The sequence below is a fragment of the Theropithecus gelada genome, chromosome 10 (genome assembly GCF_003255815.1).
Source record: "Theropithecus gelada isolate Dixy chromosome 10, Tgel_1.0, whole genome shotgun sequence".
In the NCBI taxonomy this organism is placed as follows: domain Eukaryota; kingdom Metazoa; phylum Chordata; class Mammalia; order Primates; family Cercopithecidae; genus Theropithecus; species Theropithecus gelada.
Window position 1 is genome coordinate 620,599 of NC_037678.1, and position 13,445 is coordinate 634,043.

At 50.0% G+C, this 13,445-nt stretch overlaps 1 protein-coding gene across 3 annotated transcripts in view; it reads right to left on the minus strand.

Moving 5' to 3' along the window:
- MOV10L1 (Mov10 like RISC complex RNA helicase 1) overlaps positions 1 to 13,445 on the minus strand; it is a 71,730-nt gene that overhangs the window by 45,208 nt on the left and 13,077 nt on the right. For all 3 annotated transcript variants that reach the window (XM_025399124.1, XM_025399125.1, XM_025399126.1), the window contains exons 4-9: positions 12,366 to 12,478; positions 11,653 to 11,840; positions 7,004 to 7,144; positions 6,492 to 6,733; positions 5,823 to 5,955; positions 3,950 to 4,144 (exon numbers count right to left, since the gene is read on the minus strand). In XM_025399124.1, coding sequence (XP_025254909.1) covers positions 3,950 to 4,144; positions 5,823 to 5,955; positions 6,492 to 6,733; positions 7,004 to 7,144; positions 11,653 to 11,840; positions 12,366 to 12,478 — 1,012 coding nt within the window. The remainder of the gene's footprint in view (positions 1 to 3,949; positions 4,145 to 5,822; positions 5,956 to 6,491; positions 6,734 to 7,003; positions 7,145 to 11,652; positions 11,841 to 12,365; positions 12,479 to 13,445) is intronic.

The window sequence follows — 13,445 nt, forward strand, 5'->3', positions numbered from 1 at the left end:
TTTTTTTTTTTTTTTTTTTTTGTGGCGGAGTCTCGCTCTGTCGCCCAGGCTGGAGTGCAGTGGCCAGATCTCAGTTCACTGCAAGCTCCGCCTCCTGGGTTTACGCCATTCTCCTGCCTCAGCCTCCCGAGTAGCTGGGACTACAGGCGCCCGCCACCTCGCCGGGCTAGTTTTTTGTATTTTTTTAGTAGAGACGGGGTTTCACCCTGTTAGCCAGGATGGTCTTCATCTCCTGACCTTGTGATCCGCCCGTCTCGGCCTCCCAAAGTGCTGGGATTACAGGCTTGAGCCACCGCGCCCGGCCTAGACATTCTTACTAAACATCCTGTCCTATTTTAGGGAGACCGAAGTTCATCCACTCACTGAAAAGAACTGATATATGAACAGCTGGTCTAAGGCAGTGGTTTGAAGCTTTTGTTTTAGCTCTGGGATCCTTTCCTCAAACAGTTCCCAAGAGTCTACCATTTGTAAACAGGTAAGTGTAGCTGCGCAGGCTGTGGGAAAACAGGGCTGGAACCCCCAGAATCTGCTGGAACCAGGAGTTTGAAAACAGCTGTTTTTAACATTCTATGAGCTGAGCTCTTCCTACTGTATTTGTCATCAGGACTCCATCTGGGCCTATCCCTGCAAGGCACACATTAGGAAAAGGCTGCTCTGTCTGGGTCCTGCCTTCGATTTGTTTTTGTTGTTTCCCAGCCTGTGGTTTCTCTTTTCTTTTTTTGAGACGGAGTCTCGCTCTGTCACCCGGGCTGGAGTGCAGTGGCCGGATCTCAGCTCACTGCAAGCTCCGCCTCCCGGGTTTACGCCATTCTCCTGCCTCAGCCTCCCGAGTAGCTGGGACTATAGGCGCCCGCCACCTCGCCCGGCTAGTTTTTTGTATTTTTTTAGTAGAGATGGGGTTTCACCATGTTAGCCAGGATGGTCTCGATCTCCTGACCTCGTGATCCGCCCGCCTCGGCCTCCCAAAGTGCTGGGATTACAGGCTTGAGCCACCGCGCCCGGCCGCCTGTGGTTTCTCTGCATGTTCAGGATGAAGAACATTGCTGCTCTGGAGGCAAGCCCAATGCAGCAACAGAGACGACGGGAAAGAGACAGACAGGAGAGGAGAAGCCAGGAGAGAACAGGGAAACGAAAAGTCAGAGTGAGGTTGATAAACCTCAATTCAGCGAATAAGGATGTTAGCTGGACCTTTATCCCTCATTCCCTCCTAGCTTTCCATTTCAGTGCAGTCTCACCCAAGAGAGCTCACATTGCTCTCTGTATTCCATTCACTGTCATCTCAATTTGGGTTCCACTGGCTCACCCCTCAACAGGAGAAACGGTGTGAAGACATTCCCTGTGGTTTGTGCCAAGGGTTATGTCAGTGCTCACGTGAGGTGTATTTGGAAAGCATTGATTACTAACATGAACAAGGTAAAGGGAAACCAGGATGATCACTACAGGCTTAGGTCAACAGCCTGAACAGCTAACAGAACCACATGGCCTCAACAGACACGCTGGATTAACAAAATGTGGTCGCTACCATGATGGGTGGCTAGAAACTCAGCTGGGATGGTGCTTGCCTACAGAGCACCCAGAACAGATCTGCTGAGTGAACGCGCTGCTCTAAGAGCCAAAGCTGCCTGGCACTGGGGGTCCTAGCAGGAAGTACAGTGCCTGTGACAGGCGGCCACAGATGGACAGCTCTGGAAGCAGGCACCCGCCAATGCCCGCATGGGCAGGTCCAGACCCCTGGTGCTCCAGGTGTGCTTGAGCCAACCCGGGTCAGGCACTCTGGGTCACCAACCTGACCGGCAGGAAACTAATGTCCTTGTTTTAGAGACGCTCCCACACAATATGTTAATATTCACAGGGAAGTAACTGACCAGGGGGTTAAAATCCTTGTGGCTGTTGCTTTGTGTATTTCACTCTTTGTGTTAAGCCAAATGCTAACTAGAAAGCTGCTTGCTGTGTCACTAGATGAGAACCAGGGATCCTCCAAGGCTCCTATAATTAAAACTCGATCCTCAGGGACTCTGTCTGGCAGCTGAGGGACCTTCCTGCTCCTTTTCTGGGTTGCATCCCTACAGCCCCTTGATGTTGAAACTGTGCCCAAAGAGTTAAAGAAACCAATGACTAACAGAAATTCTTGAGCCTGCAGGATGGGTGATAAGAAACAACTCCAACGCTGAGACTCCCTCTGCTTATGACATCAAAGGACTGGCTGAGATCAGCTAGAACCAAAATGGACAACTGGAGTTTGTGCAGAGCTTACTGACATCACAGCCTGGATTCCCACCATGTGTTTCATGTGAACTCCCTCCGAACTGGCACATGACCCGTGAGGTAGCATGAAGAGGTAACTACGCACACCCAAGGCCTTTCCAGCCCTCCCTTTTCCTTCCACCAACTACCTATTAATCCCAGACTCTACCTGCTAAACGTTTTCTGATAAAATTACTGCCTTAAAGCCAGCACAGAGAGACACATTTGAGCTTGACTCCTGTCTCCTTGGGGGTTGGTTTTCAATACAAAGCTTTTCTTTTCTCAGAAACCCACTGTCGTAGCAATGGCCTCTAGTGCATCAGGCAGTGAGCCCCTTTTTCTCAATAATAATGTGCCCAGGGATGACGACTGCTTATTCACTTACTGAGTGATTGCTTTGTGCCAGGAAACTGCACATTTTACATGCATGACCTCACTCAACCTTCAAACCACACGAGGCAGGGACTATCATTTTACCAACAAGAATAAGGCTCAGAGTGGTTAAGAAACTTGCCCAAGGTCACACAGCTTCTTGGTGGTGGTGCTGTGATTCAGATAATGGTCTAACCTTAAAAGGTAAACAACCACACATTCTTCTCTGGTAACAGGTTTTCCCTTCAGTCTGCAACTTAGTAGAAGTCCGTAATCCCTCATCTTGAACTGTAACTGGGGCAACACGTGATTTGAAATTCAGAATTTTCCCGTATTACAAAAGTGACCCATCTCACCCTCAGGGGGCTCTGGGGTAGTAGCAGAGCTCAAACCCATCAGTTATTATAGCTGATGGAGGAAACGTCACATGCATGGGACAAAGTCATTAAACTTTAGAAAAGCCTACTGTAAGGCCAGGCGTGGCGGCTCAAGCCTGTAATCCCAGCACTTTGAGAGGCTGAGACACGCGGATCGCGAGGTCAGGAGATCGCGATCATCCTGGCGGACACGGTGAAACCCCATCTCTACTAAAAAACACACACACAAAAAAACAAACCAGCTGGGCGAGGTGGCAGGCGCCTGTAGTCCCAGCTACTCGGGAGGCTGAGGCAGGAGAATGGCGTGAACCCGGGAGGCGGAGCTTGCGGTGAGCCGAGATCTCGCCACTGCACTCCAGCCTGGGCGACAGAGAGAGACTCTGTCTCAAAAAAAAAAAAAAAAAAAAAAAAAAAAAAAGAAAAGAAAAGCCTGCTATTCAGGGCTTTTTGGTTTTATAACTACAGAAGAGAACACGTGGACGTGAAATGCTTTCCTGAGACAAAACTCCAGTTAAAATCTGGGTGGTCCCTATGTTCCCCAGCCACAAGTCCCAGATCACACACTGTTTCTCCTAACTTCATTCTTAAGTGGTACCACATCTTCAAACAGGCTTCGGGTGACCCCACAATCCTGTTGCTCCCAGTGCGAGTGACACAGGGATGCCGTGCACTACACACCGTGGCCTCCTCAGGATGGGAGAGGTGGTGGGAGCTGGGTGAGGCCAGCCTGCTCTGAGAGCCACCTTGAGAACTGCCAGGGCAGAGTGGGGCTTGAGGGAGTGAAGGCCGTCTTCCTTGGGCTTCACGCTGCTGCTGGGCAGCTGCAGAGACAGAACTTGACCTTCAGAGTTCCATGGAAATGCACCCCGTCCCCCAAATACAATCATGGAAAGAGGCTTGAAACCCAGCAGATAAAACTGCCAGACCAAGAGCCACACTCATTTCACTTAGGGTACCTTTTCTGTGTGGTCACAACAACTGTCGTTTTTGCGGATGTTAACGCTTGTGAACTTTTAAGCTTTTTCCAAGAAAATGGTTCGCGCACAGCAATTAGTGACTCCTCCCCACTGACAACATTTACTTCAAGGTATCGCCCAATCAGGAAATCGGAAAAACAAAGCAAAAGGAGCTCCTTGCAGCGGCCAGGATTTCTTGAAAACACAAAATGAAATTTAGTTTTAGTCATAATTAAGACAAGCAGAGTCAACACAATTTTCCTTTGCACATACAAGAAAAGTGACAGAGCTAACAGTCATCTTTAGTCTTCAATAATTCTTTTTCCAGAGAAAAAAGAGATTTTCTAAAATAAGCTATGTAATTAATATTTTCTCAAGATAAAATTAAGCACCTATGGGCCGGGTGCGGTGGCTCAGGCCTGTAATCCTAGCACTTTGGGAGACTGAGGCAGGCAGATTGCTTGAGCCCAGGAGTTTGAGACCAGCCTGGGCAACATAGGATGAACCTGTCTCTGCAAAAAATACACAAATTAGCCGGGCATGGCGGTGCGTGCCTGTGGTTCCGGCTACCTGGGAGGCTGAGGTGGGAACCCAGGGAGGTGGAGGCTGCAGTGAGCCATGATCATGCCTCTGCACTCCAGCCTGGGCAACAACAACAACAACAATTAAGCATCTATGACAGTCTTTTTTGTAATCTTAACATATAAGAATAGGAAAGTTTTGATATTCCCAGCTTTAAGTCAGAATTTTACGACATGACAAAAAACAGGTACTACACCTAATGTGCTTTCTGCTCAGCCCTTGCTGCGGCTCTAACTGGGGCTACACCATCCACACTACATGTTGTGCCCACCTGTGACTTTTTCTTTTTTTTAAAACCTGTTTCTATGTTGTCATAAGGTCCAAAAAAAAAAAAAAAAAGCACTGAAGCTGGCTGCACCTCACACAGCTGACTGTGCACTTGCCACCCACAGCTTGATGTTGATGAGCTGTGATTTCATCAGATTTAAGTTTTTTAAAAAAATTGAGGATTAGACACCCAGCTGGAAGGCAATCACGCACCGTAGGGCAGCTCAGGCAGGGATGTGGGGACACAGGGAGCTGGAGGACAGGGCCTGTTTGGTCAGTTGATGTAGCCAACCACACCAGGGAGAGGGGAGGGCTCAAGGTTGGTGACTGGCATCCCAGCTAGGAAGGGACCGTCCCTGCCCCTCCCTCAGCACACTGTGCTGTCCGTGCCTTGGCCAAACACCCAGGTGACAGGATGGAGATGACCGAGGTTCGAGGGCTCGGCTACGGGGAACACGGGTAAGGCAGTGAAGAGGAGCCAACATGATGTCTCAGAACAGCAGAAGCACAGGGAGCTTAGGCCTCAGAGAGCCTCACAGAGGCCCTGTTTTCTTTGTGAGGGTGACAGCGAGGCCGTCTGGGGAGGACCCTCATGAGTGGTGCGAAGTTACAGGATCCATTGCCCCAGGTGGGTCACACTTGGTAGTCGGCTTCTAGATCAATGCTTTTTCTTAGGATTCTGTCACATCAAAACAATCAGGTGTACCTTTTTGTTTTTCTGAGACAGAGTCCTGCTGTGTCTCAGGTTGGAGTGCAGTCATGCGATCTTGGCTCACTGCAACATCCGTCACCTGGGCTTAAGTGATTCTACTGCCTCAGCATCCTGAGTAGCTAGGATTACAGGGGCCCAAGTAATTTTTGTATTTTTAGTAGAGGCGGGGTTTCGCCATGTTGGCCAGGCTGGTTTCGAACTCCTGGTCTCAGGTGATCTGCCCGCCTCAAAGGAGTACCTTTCATAACGCCCAACCTAGAAGTATCAGAGAAACTTAAAAAGGCAGCTTTCTTCAGACCTCCAGGCCCTTACTTTCCATCACATGCGACCACAATGAAGGTTTTTCCCCCTGGAGGGACAAGCCCCCCAGGCTCGGGCTCTGTCGTCTGCTTCCTTGAGAGAATGTTGTCTTTTTCTCCATTTTCTCCTCTACAGGGATAATCACCTGGGAAATAAAAATTTTAATACAAAGTTAGGCCAAAAGGTAAATTATCTCTAACAGTGCTGGCATGCTTAGTGGAAATGAAGACTCTCTCTCACACACACACACACAGACAGACGCACACAAAAACACAGGGCAAAGTCTCAGATGGTGGCTGGAAAAACATAAACAGAGAGAGCAGCTGGAAGTAGGAAAGGGCTGTGACCACAACTACCCAAGTGCTGGGAAAGAAGGCCCCCCTCTGGCGTGCCCGGCAATCTTTCCCTGCTTAGAAGCACTCAGGATCTGGCTGCCATCTGAAGCACCTGTTGGTATTTGTCAAGCTGCTTTCTGTCCCTCTCCCTAACCTTGTCAGCAAGAGGAGAAGGGCCTGAAGCCGAAGAGCTCAGAGCACAAAGCACTGCAGCTGCCGGGTATTCTGGCCCCTGCTGCCTGCCCTCTGTCCAGAGCTCACAACTCCATGGCCTGCTCCAGAGCTCACAACCCCATGGCCCCTAGCCCGCCCAACCTCATGCAGTGACAGCCGAAACGTCCACTACCTGGAGAGATTTCTCTGTTGTTCACCAAACCGTTCTCTGACATCTGAGAGACTGTGTTTTTTGTGTGGCTATTTAATGAATTAACATTTTCATCTGATGAATTCTCCTTCTCAGAAACAGAAACAAAAGATACTATGGGGCACGTCTGGTCTTTATCCAGCATTTGAAATCTGAATTGTTTGGACTGATCCCAGCCAGCCAGTTTACAGCTGACTAAGTTTTGAGGAATGTCTCCTTTATTCCTGGAAAAAGAAAATTAACCATGAACCCAGCCAGGATTTCTAAAACCAAAATATTCAGTTACCGTAAAACACAGAACTTAATCTAGGAAGTGGTGACTGCAAATACACTTACGAATATAAGTAAAAAGGACATTTTGGGGTAAAAAAGTTTGAAAAGACCTTCATAAAGAAAAAAATAAATGACCAAAGTTGGTTTTACAGAAATTATTATGTCACAGTTTAAAAGCCATTAATGTAGCTTTACAGAAAATGTTTCAGTGGCAAACTCACTCTATCCAGATCACCATGGTTTTACTTCTTCCTTCCTTTAGGGTTCCAAAATGTGTCATCTGTGTAACTTCAATATCACCTTTGTTCTTCAACAAAATGGTTCCATAGAACTGAGTGGCCTCATGAACGGGGGCGGCGTCTCTGAAAAAAGAGCCCCAGGAAGATGTCCCTCTGCAGCAGCACCACCCCTTCCTCACCTGCCTCCGCTCTTAACGATAGACTGCCGGTGGGGGCACTCACAGGACCACTCCACCACAGGCAGGGCTTCCACAAGACTTAGGTTTCTAAGAAGGATGGCAAATCCGAAGGAAGAAAATAACACGCTTCGTGAAGTCTAGAGAAAAGGGAGCAGCCCAGAGGACAGTCACAGGTGATGAGCCTGAGAATGGTGTCCTGAATGTGCTCCCCGGCACTCCCCTACCTCTTGCTCAGGACGTAGAGTTAGGGTGCCATTCTCAGTCCTCTTCCCTCCAGCCACCTTCCAAGGTGGTGGTGGGGGAGGCAACAGGCCTTGCCTATTAGGGCTCCACTAAACTTGCTTTGGAAAGAGTTCTGTTGCTTTGAAACGTTTGAAAACAATGAAATAAGTATTTTTCTTTAGAAAATGAGAAGATGAGATTTTACCTTTCCCTAAAAATGGACCCATTTACTTCCCCTTCTTCTACTGGTGACGCAGGCTTGATTCTCCTCCCTGCCTCTCCACAAGCTCTTTCCAGAAGGTAAACCTGCCTCATGCCACTTTCCAATCTGTGGCGCCATAAAAAAAATGGGGTCTCTAGAATGGCTCCCCACAATTCTGGCCCCTGCTGCAAACTCAGTGAGGTTCCCAGTTACAGAGCAGCCCCTCCTGGCGGCCGCCCGTCCGGCTCTCCCTTCTCCGTGTGCCCAGGTGTGGCAAGGGAGGTGCAGGGGCAGAGAGGCCACAGCGCTGCTGACGGAGGGGGTGGGGATTTTGCAGGAAGGAGTCGTCAGATGCTGCTGCCAGTCCCTGGCTCAGCCCCCACAGGAGAAGCTGCGGAGCTCTTGCATGGGAAGGTTGCGGGACTGAGCGGAGATCAGGAGCTCGTTCAGCTCATGATCTGTTTCTGGAGTGCAGAGGGGCCGCCCCACCTGGGGCCACAAGCTGAGGAACAGGCACCCCGAGTTCACTGGCTCGCCCATCCCAGCAGCTTCTACTCTGTGGTCAGGAGGCCTCAGTGGGGAAATGCTGTCGGGGCAGAAACAGGTCTTTTTCAAGCATTTCTAGCCTAAAGAGAAGAGTGAGGAAAGCGCAGGTTTGGTGCTGTGCTCTCTCCTTAGCGGCCCTGGTGAATCCCACCCTGGGGAATCCCTGCAGACCCCAGGCCACGCTGCAGGCCCGGGCTTTCTGGGCCTGATGGAAGAATGGGACGCCACAGCTTCTGCCTGGGGATGAGGTCAGAGAACAGATGGGGAGCCTGAGGAGTTGACTCAGACACAAGGAGGAGGTGCAGGTCAAGGAACCCCACCCTGTCTTATGTCCTGGCACCGGCATGCTCAGCAGACTGGGCTGAAAGCAGAGCTCCTGTGCGTCCCAGGCCTCTGTGGTCAGATGGAGTGCATGTCACATCCTCGCCCACGAGATGGGCCCTAGACACCCTCCCAAAGGAAAGCACGGTCCAGTGGGGAGGGGGAACTGGGCTCCAAGCACCCAAACAAGCATCTGCCAGTGTGCCATGAGGCGAGGCGCCTAGGAGGCAGAGCCCACCAGGTCCTGTCCCGTTAACACACCCCCACAGCCTCTAGTCCACCTTCCGGCAGCTCCCTTACATGGGGTGCACTGTTCCACACACCCGTGGCTCAGTTAACACAGGGTTGTCTGTCCGCACCCAGAGGCCCAGCCAGGCACCAGATACAGGGCTGGAAAGCAGACGCTTTCCCCAAACAGAACCTGCATTCTACCGGGATCAAAAATAAGTGGACTGATGGAGGAGATGTCTCAGAAGCTCACTGGTGGTGAGTGAGGAGTGTGAAAAGAAAATAAAGACTCACGGCCGGGTGCGGTGGCTCACGCCTGTAATCCCAGCACTTTGGGAGGCAAAGGCGGGCGGATCATGAGGTCAGGAGATTGAGACCATCCTGGCTAACACAGTGAAACCTTGTCTCTACTAAAAATACAACAAGATTAGCCAGGCGTGGTGGCGGGTGACTGTAATCCCAGGTACTCAGGAGGCTGAGGCGGGAGAATGGCATGAACACGGAAGGTGGAACTTGCAGTGAGCTGAGATCGCACCACTGCACTCCAGCCTGGGTGACAGAGAGAGACTCCGTCTCAAAAAAAAAAAAAAAAAAAAAGAAAAAAGAAAAGAAAAAAAAAAAGAAAAGAAAGACTCGGTACCCCACTCACCATGCCAAAAGGAAAAAACTCAGCCAGAAGCTGAGTCATGCAAGAAGCTGCCTTTCCTTTGTCCCTAAGCAGAGAGCTATGAGACAAGGTTGAACATCTCCATGTTACCTACCTTCTCTTACATCGAAGTACTGATGTACATAACCAACTCTCCCTCCCTGTTCCTTTTCCTTACCTCTTGCAAATGTGTATCCAGTCATGTGACCATACCCTCTTTCTCCTCCAGCCCACTTTTCTCTTTTAAATATCGAAGGCCTCAAAATCATCTTTGGAAAAGGGCAAGAACCACAGATTGTTCCTGTGGATTTGTGGTCCTTTTTCCCAGGTATGTCCTTCACTTTGGCAAAGTGAACTTCTAACTTGATTGAGGCCCGTCTCACATACCTTTCAGTTATAGGCAGGCAGGGAGGGGGTGGGTCAGAACTGGGGCTGCCCCGCAAGTAGCGAACTCAGGGAAGCCTTTTCATGTCTAGCACACAAAGAACACAGATACAGGAAATCTAATAATTTTTTGTTTTAATTGGAGATGGAGTCTGGCTCTGTTACCCAGGCTGGAGTGCAGTGGCACGATCTCTGCTCACTGCATCTTCCGCCTCCCGGGTTCAAGCAATTCTCCTGCCTCAGCCTCCAGAGTAGCTGGAATCAAGGGTGTGTGCCACCATGCCTGGCTAATTTTTTGTATTTTAGTAGAGACGGGGTTTCACCGTGTTGCCCAGGCTGGTTTTGAACTCCTGAGCTCAGGTAATCCGCCCGTCTTGGCCTCCCAAAGTGGTAGGATTACAGGCATGAGACACTGTGGCTGGCCGGAAATTCAGTAATTTTAAGAACCATGTTCAATGCATTTTTTTAAATGCCAAAATGTGAAACAACAAGAGAAAAATCCACCAAAAATGTCAATCACCAATGTAAGATGAAGGATGAAGAGGGACCCCTAACTCTACCTTCAGTCAACCATGGAGATAGCTGAAAGCCTCCAAAAGACAGTCTCTCTTTTTTTGAGATGGAGTCTCGCTCTGTCGCCCAGGCTGGAGTGCAATGGTGCGATCTCGAGAGGCTCACTGCAAGCTCCGCCTCCCGGGTTCCCACCATTCTCCTGCCTCAGCCTCCTGAGTAGCTGGAACTACAGGCGCCCACCACCACGCCTGGCTAATTTTTTGTATTTTTAGTAGAGACGGGGTTTCACCATGTTCGCCAGGATGGTCTCGATCTCCCGACCTCGTGATCTACCCGCCTTGGCCTCCCAAAGTGCGGGGATTACAGGCGTGAGCCACCGTGCCCAGGCAAGACAGTCTTTTTTTTTTTTTTGAGACGGTGTCTCCCTCTGTCACCCAAGCTGGAGTGCAGTGGCGCGATCTCACCTCACTGCAACCCCTGCCTCCTGGGTTCAAGCGATTCTCCTGCCTCAGCCTCCCAAGTAGCTGGGATTACAGGTGCCTGCCACCACACCCAGCTAATTGTTGTATTTTTAGTAGAGACAGAGTTTCCATGTTGGCCAGGCTGGTCTCAAACTCCTGACCTCGTGATCCACCCGCCTTGGCATCCCAAAGGGTTGGGATTACAGGCGTGAGCCACCATGCCCAGCCTCCTTTTCCTTTCTCTTTTTTTTAAAGACTGAGTCTTGCTCTGTTGCTCAGGCTAGACTGTGGTAGCACGATCACAGCTCACAGCAGCCTCAAGCTCCTAGGCTCAAGCAATCTTCCTGCTTCAGCCTCGTGCCTAGCTGGGACCAGGGGCACACACCACCACGCTTGGCTAATTTTTTAATGTTTTGTAGAGATAGGGTCTCACTGTGTTCCCCAGGCTGGTCTCAAATTCCTGGGCTCAAGCAATTCTCCTGCCACGGCCTCCCGAAGTACTAGGGATGCTCTCCTTTTACCTCAACAACTCAGGGCTTGAAATGTCTACTATTTGGTTTACTAAAGTAACTCTTCAAAATATGCTTAAATTGGGTCTTTCACATCCCAAAGAAGAAAAGCGTTTTCTTTTATTGCGACAGAGTTTTGCTTGTCGCCCAAGCCTGAGTGCAGTGGCGCGATCTGAGCTCACTGCAACCTTTGCCTCTCAGGTTTAAGCAATTTTCCCGCCTCAGCCTCCCGAGTAGCTGGGATTACAGGCACCCACCACCAGGGCCAGCTAATTTTGTACTTTTAGTAGAGACAGATTTCACCATGTTGGTCAGGCTGGTCTCAAACTCCTGACCTCATGATCCACCCGCCTTGGCCTCCCAAAGTGTTGGGATTACAGGCGTGAGCCACCGCACCTGGCCAGAAAAGCGTTTTCTTACCGCCTCTTCACTAGGGTCATACAGAGCGCCCTCCAGACGTAGCACGACTGGCTGCTCTCCACCACCACTGCATTGACCATGTCACCTCTCCGGGGTGTGTACCCGTCTGGCAGTTTCAAGGAGTCCAAGGTGAAGAAGATGCTTTCCTCTATCACCCCGTTCCTTCCACAGAGGCTAGAGATGCAGACCTGGGAGCACAGAGCTGAGCGTCACGGGAAGCAGGTGCTGCACGACGCCAGGGCACAGCTCTAACACACACCCAAGTCAGCCCAAAGCACACAAGCTGCACCAGGAAGCTCAAGTCCGCCATCCCATAGCACTCGTCCAATATTTCTCCTTTTTTTTTCCTTCTATATTTTCTTTTCTTTTCTTCTTTTTTTTTTTTTTTTATACTTTAAGTTCTAGGGTACATGTGGATAACGTGCAGGTTTGTTACATAGTCCAATATTTCTCTAACACACCTTTCTCCTTAGAACATTTTAGTACTGTCGCGTAAGCTGTAGACCTTAGAATTTAGCTATGCAAGCACTCAGGGTTACTGTTTCCTAAGGAAACACAGCATTATCAATAGGAAAACACACTCCTCTTTGGCCATGACTAAGCTGTATTTTTCCAGGCTCCCAACACATGCAGAAGAAGCCTGGGCTGTGCAAGTTACCCCTGATGGCAGGTCTGCTAGAAGCACAGAGAGGAGCCACTCGTCGGCACGCTACCTTGTCCACGCGCTTGTATCTCAGCGGCTTCACCGAGGTGGCTTCGCTGTTCCATGTGCCAGGCCGGATCCGGTACTCAGCCTCTACCCAGTCTCCCTTGCAGGGCTCGAAGCCTAAAACCACCAGCGAAAAGCCATGGTAGTGTTAAAGTGCATAAGTTATTCTGAGGTTGTGGTAGACTGAAATCATTTCTACCATATCTGAGGATACATTTGAACATTTAAAAGGCACTTTCTACTACTGTGAGAAACATATTTTGGAATTAAAAACCCTGAAGTATTAATATTAACCACTGCAAAAAAAGGAGCTGAGCTGGGGCCTCTCACTCACACCTCTAGGCTCCAGAAGGTGCACTGTGCATGCTCATGGTAGTCCTGCCCCATGTGGCACATCTGAGGGCAGGTGGCATCCCCCTTCCCCTGTCCTGTAGTGTTTGTGGCACCTCCCTGTCAGGGACACACACATGGTGCTCAGGGACAGAGAGACACCTGCGCTCAGGTGTGAGGGAAGCACTCAATGGTCCAGCCAGCCCCTCAGTGTGCCAGAGAGCTGGGCTGTGGCCCCAGCCATGGCCTGCCGGACGCAAGACACCACTGGGCCTTCCGCAGCTGGTGGAAAACTGCAGGTTCAGTGACATGAAGTGGCTGAGCAGTGCTGACAGAACAGAGAGGTGGTCTGCACAGGTGTGCCATGGTACAGGTAGTTAAAATCTTTTTGTTATTTTGCAACAAGCACTCTGGAAGCTCAAAAAAAAAGAGTATAATTGAATACTGAGTTTGTTTCTCCAGAAAGCTGGTGATGAACACGTAACAGCACAAATATCAGCTGACATCTACATTCAACATGTGAGCCATGGTGAAATTACTGTCTATGTGAAAAGAGAGGCCGGGCACGGTGGCTCACGCCTGTAATCCCAGCACTTTGGGAGGCTGAAGCGGGCAGATCACGAGGTTAGGAGATCGAGACCATGGTGAAACCCTGTCTCTACTAAAAACACAAAAAATTAGCCAGGCGCGGTGGCGGGCGCCTCTAGTCCCAGCTACTCGGGATGCTGAGGCAGGAGAATGGTGTGAACCTGGG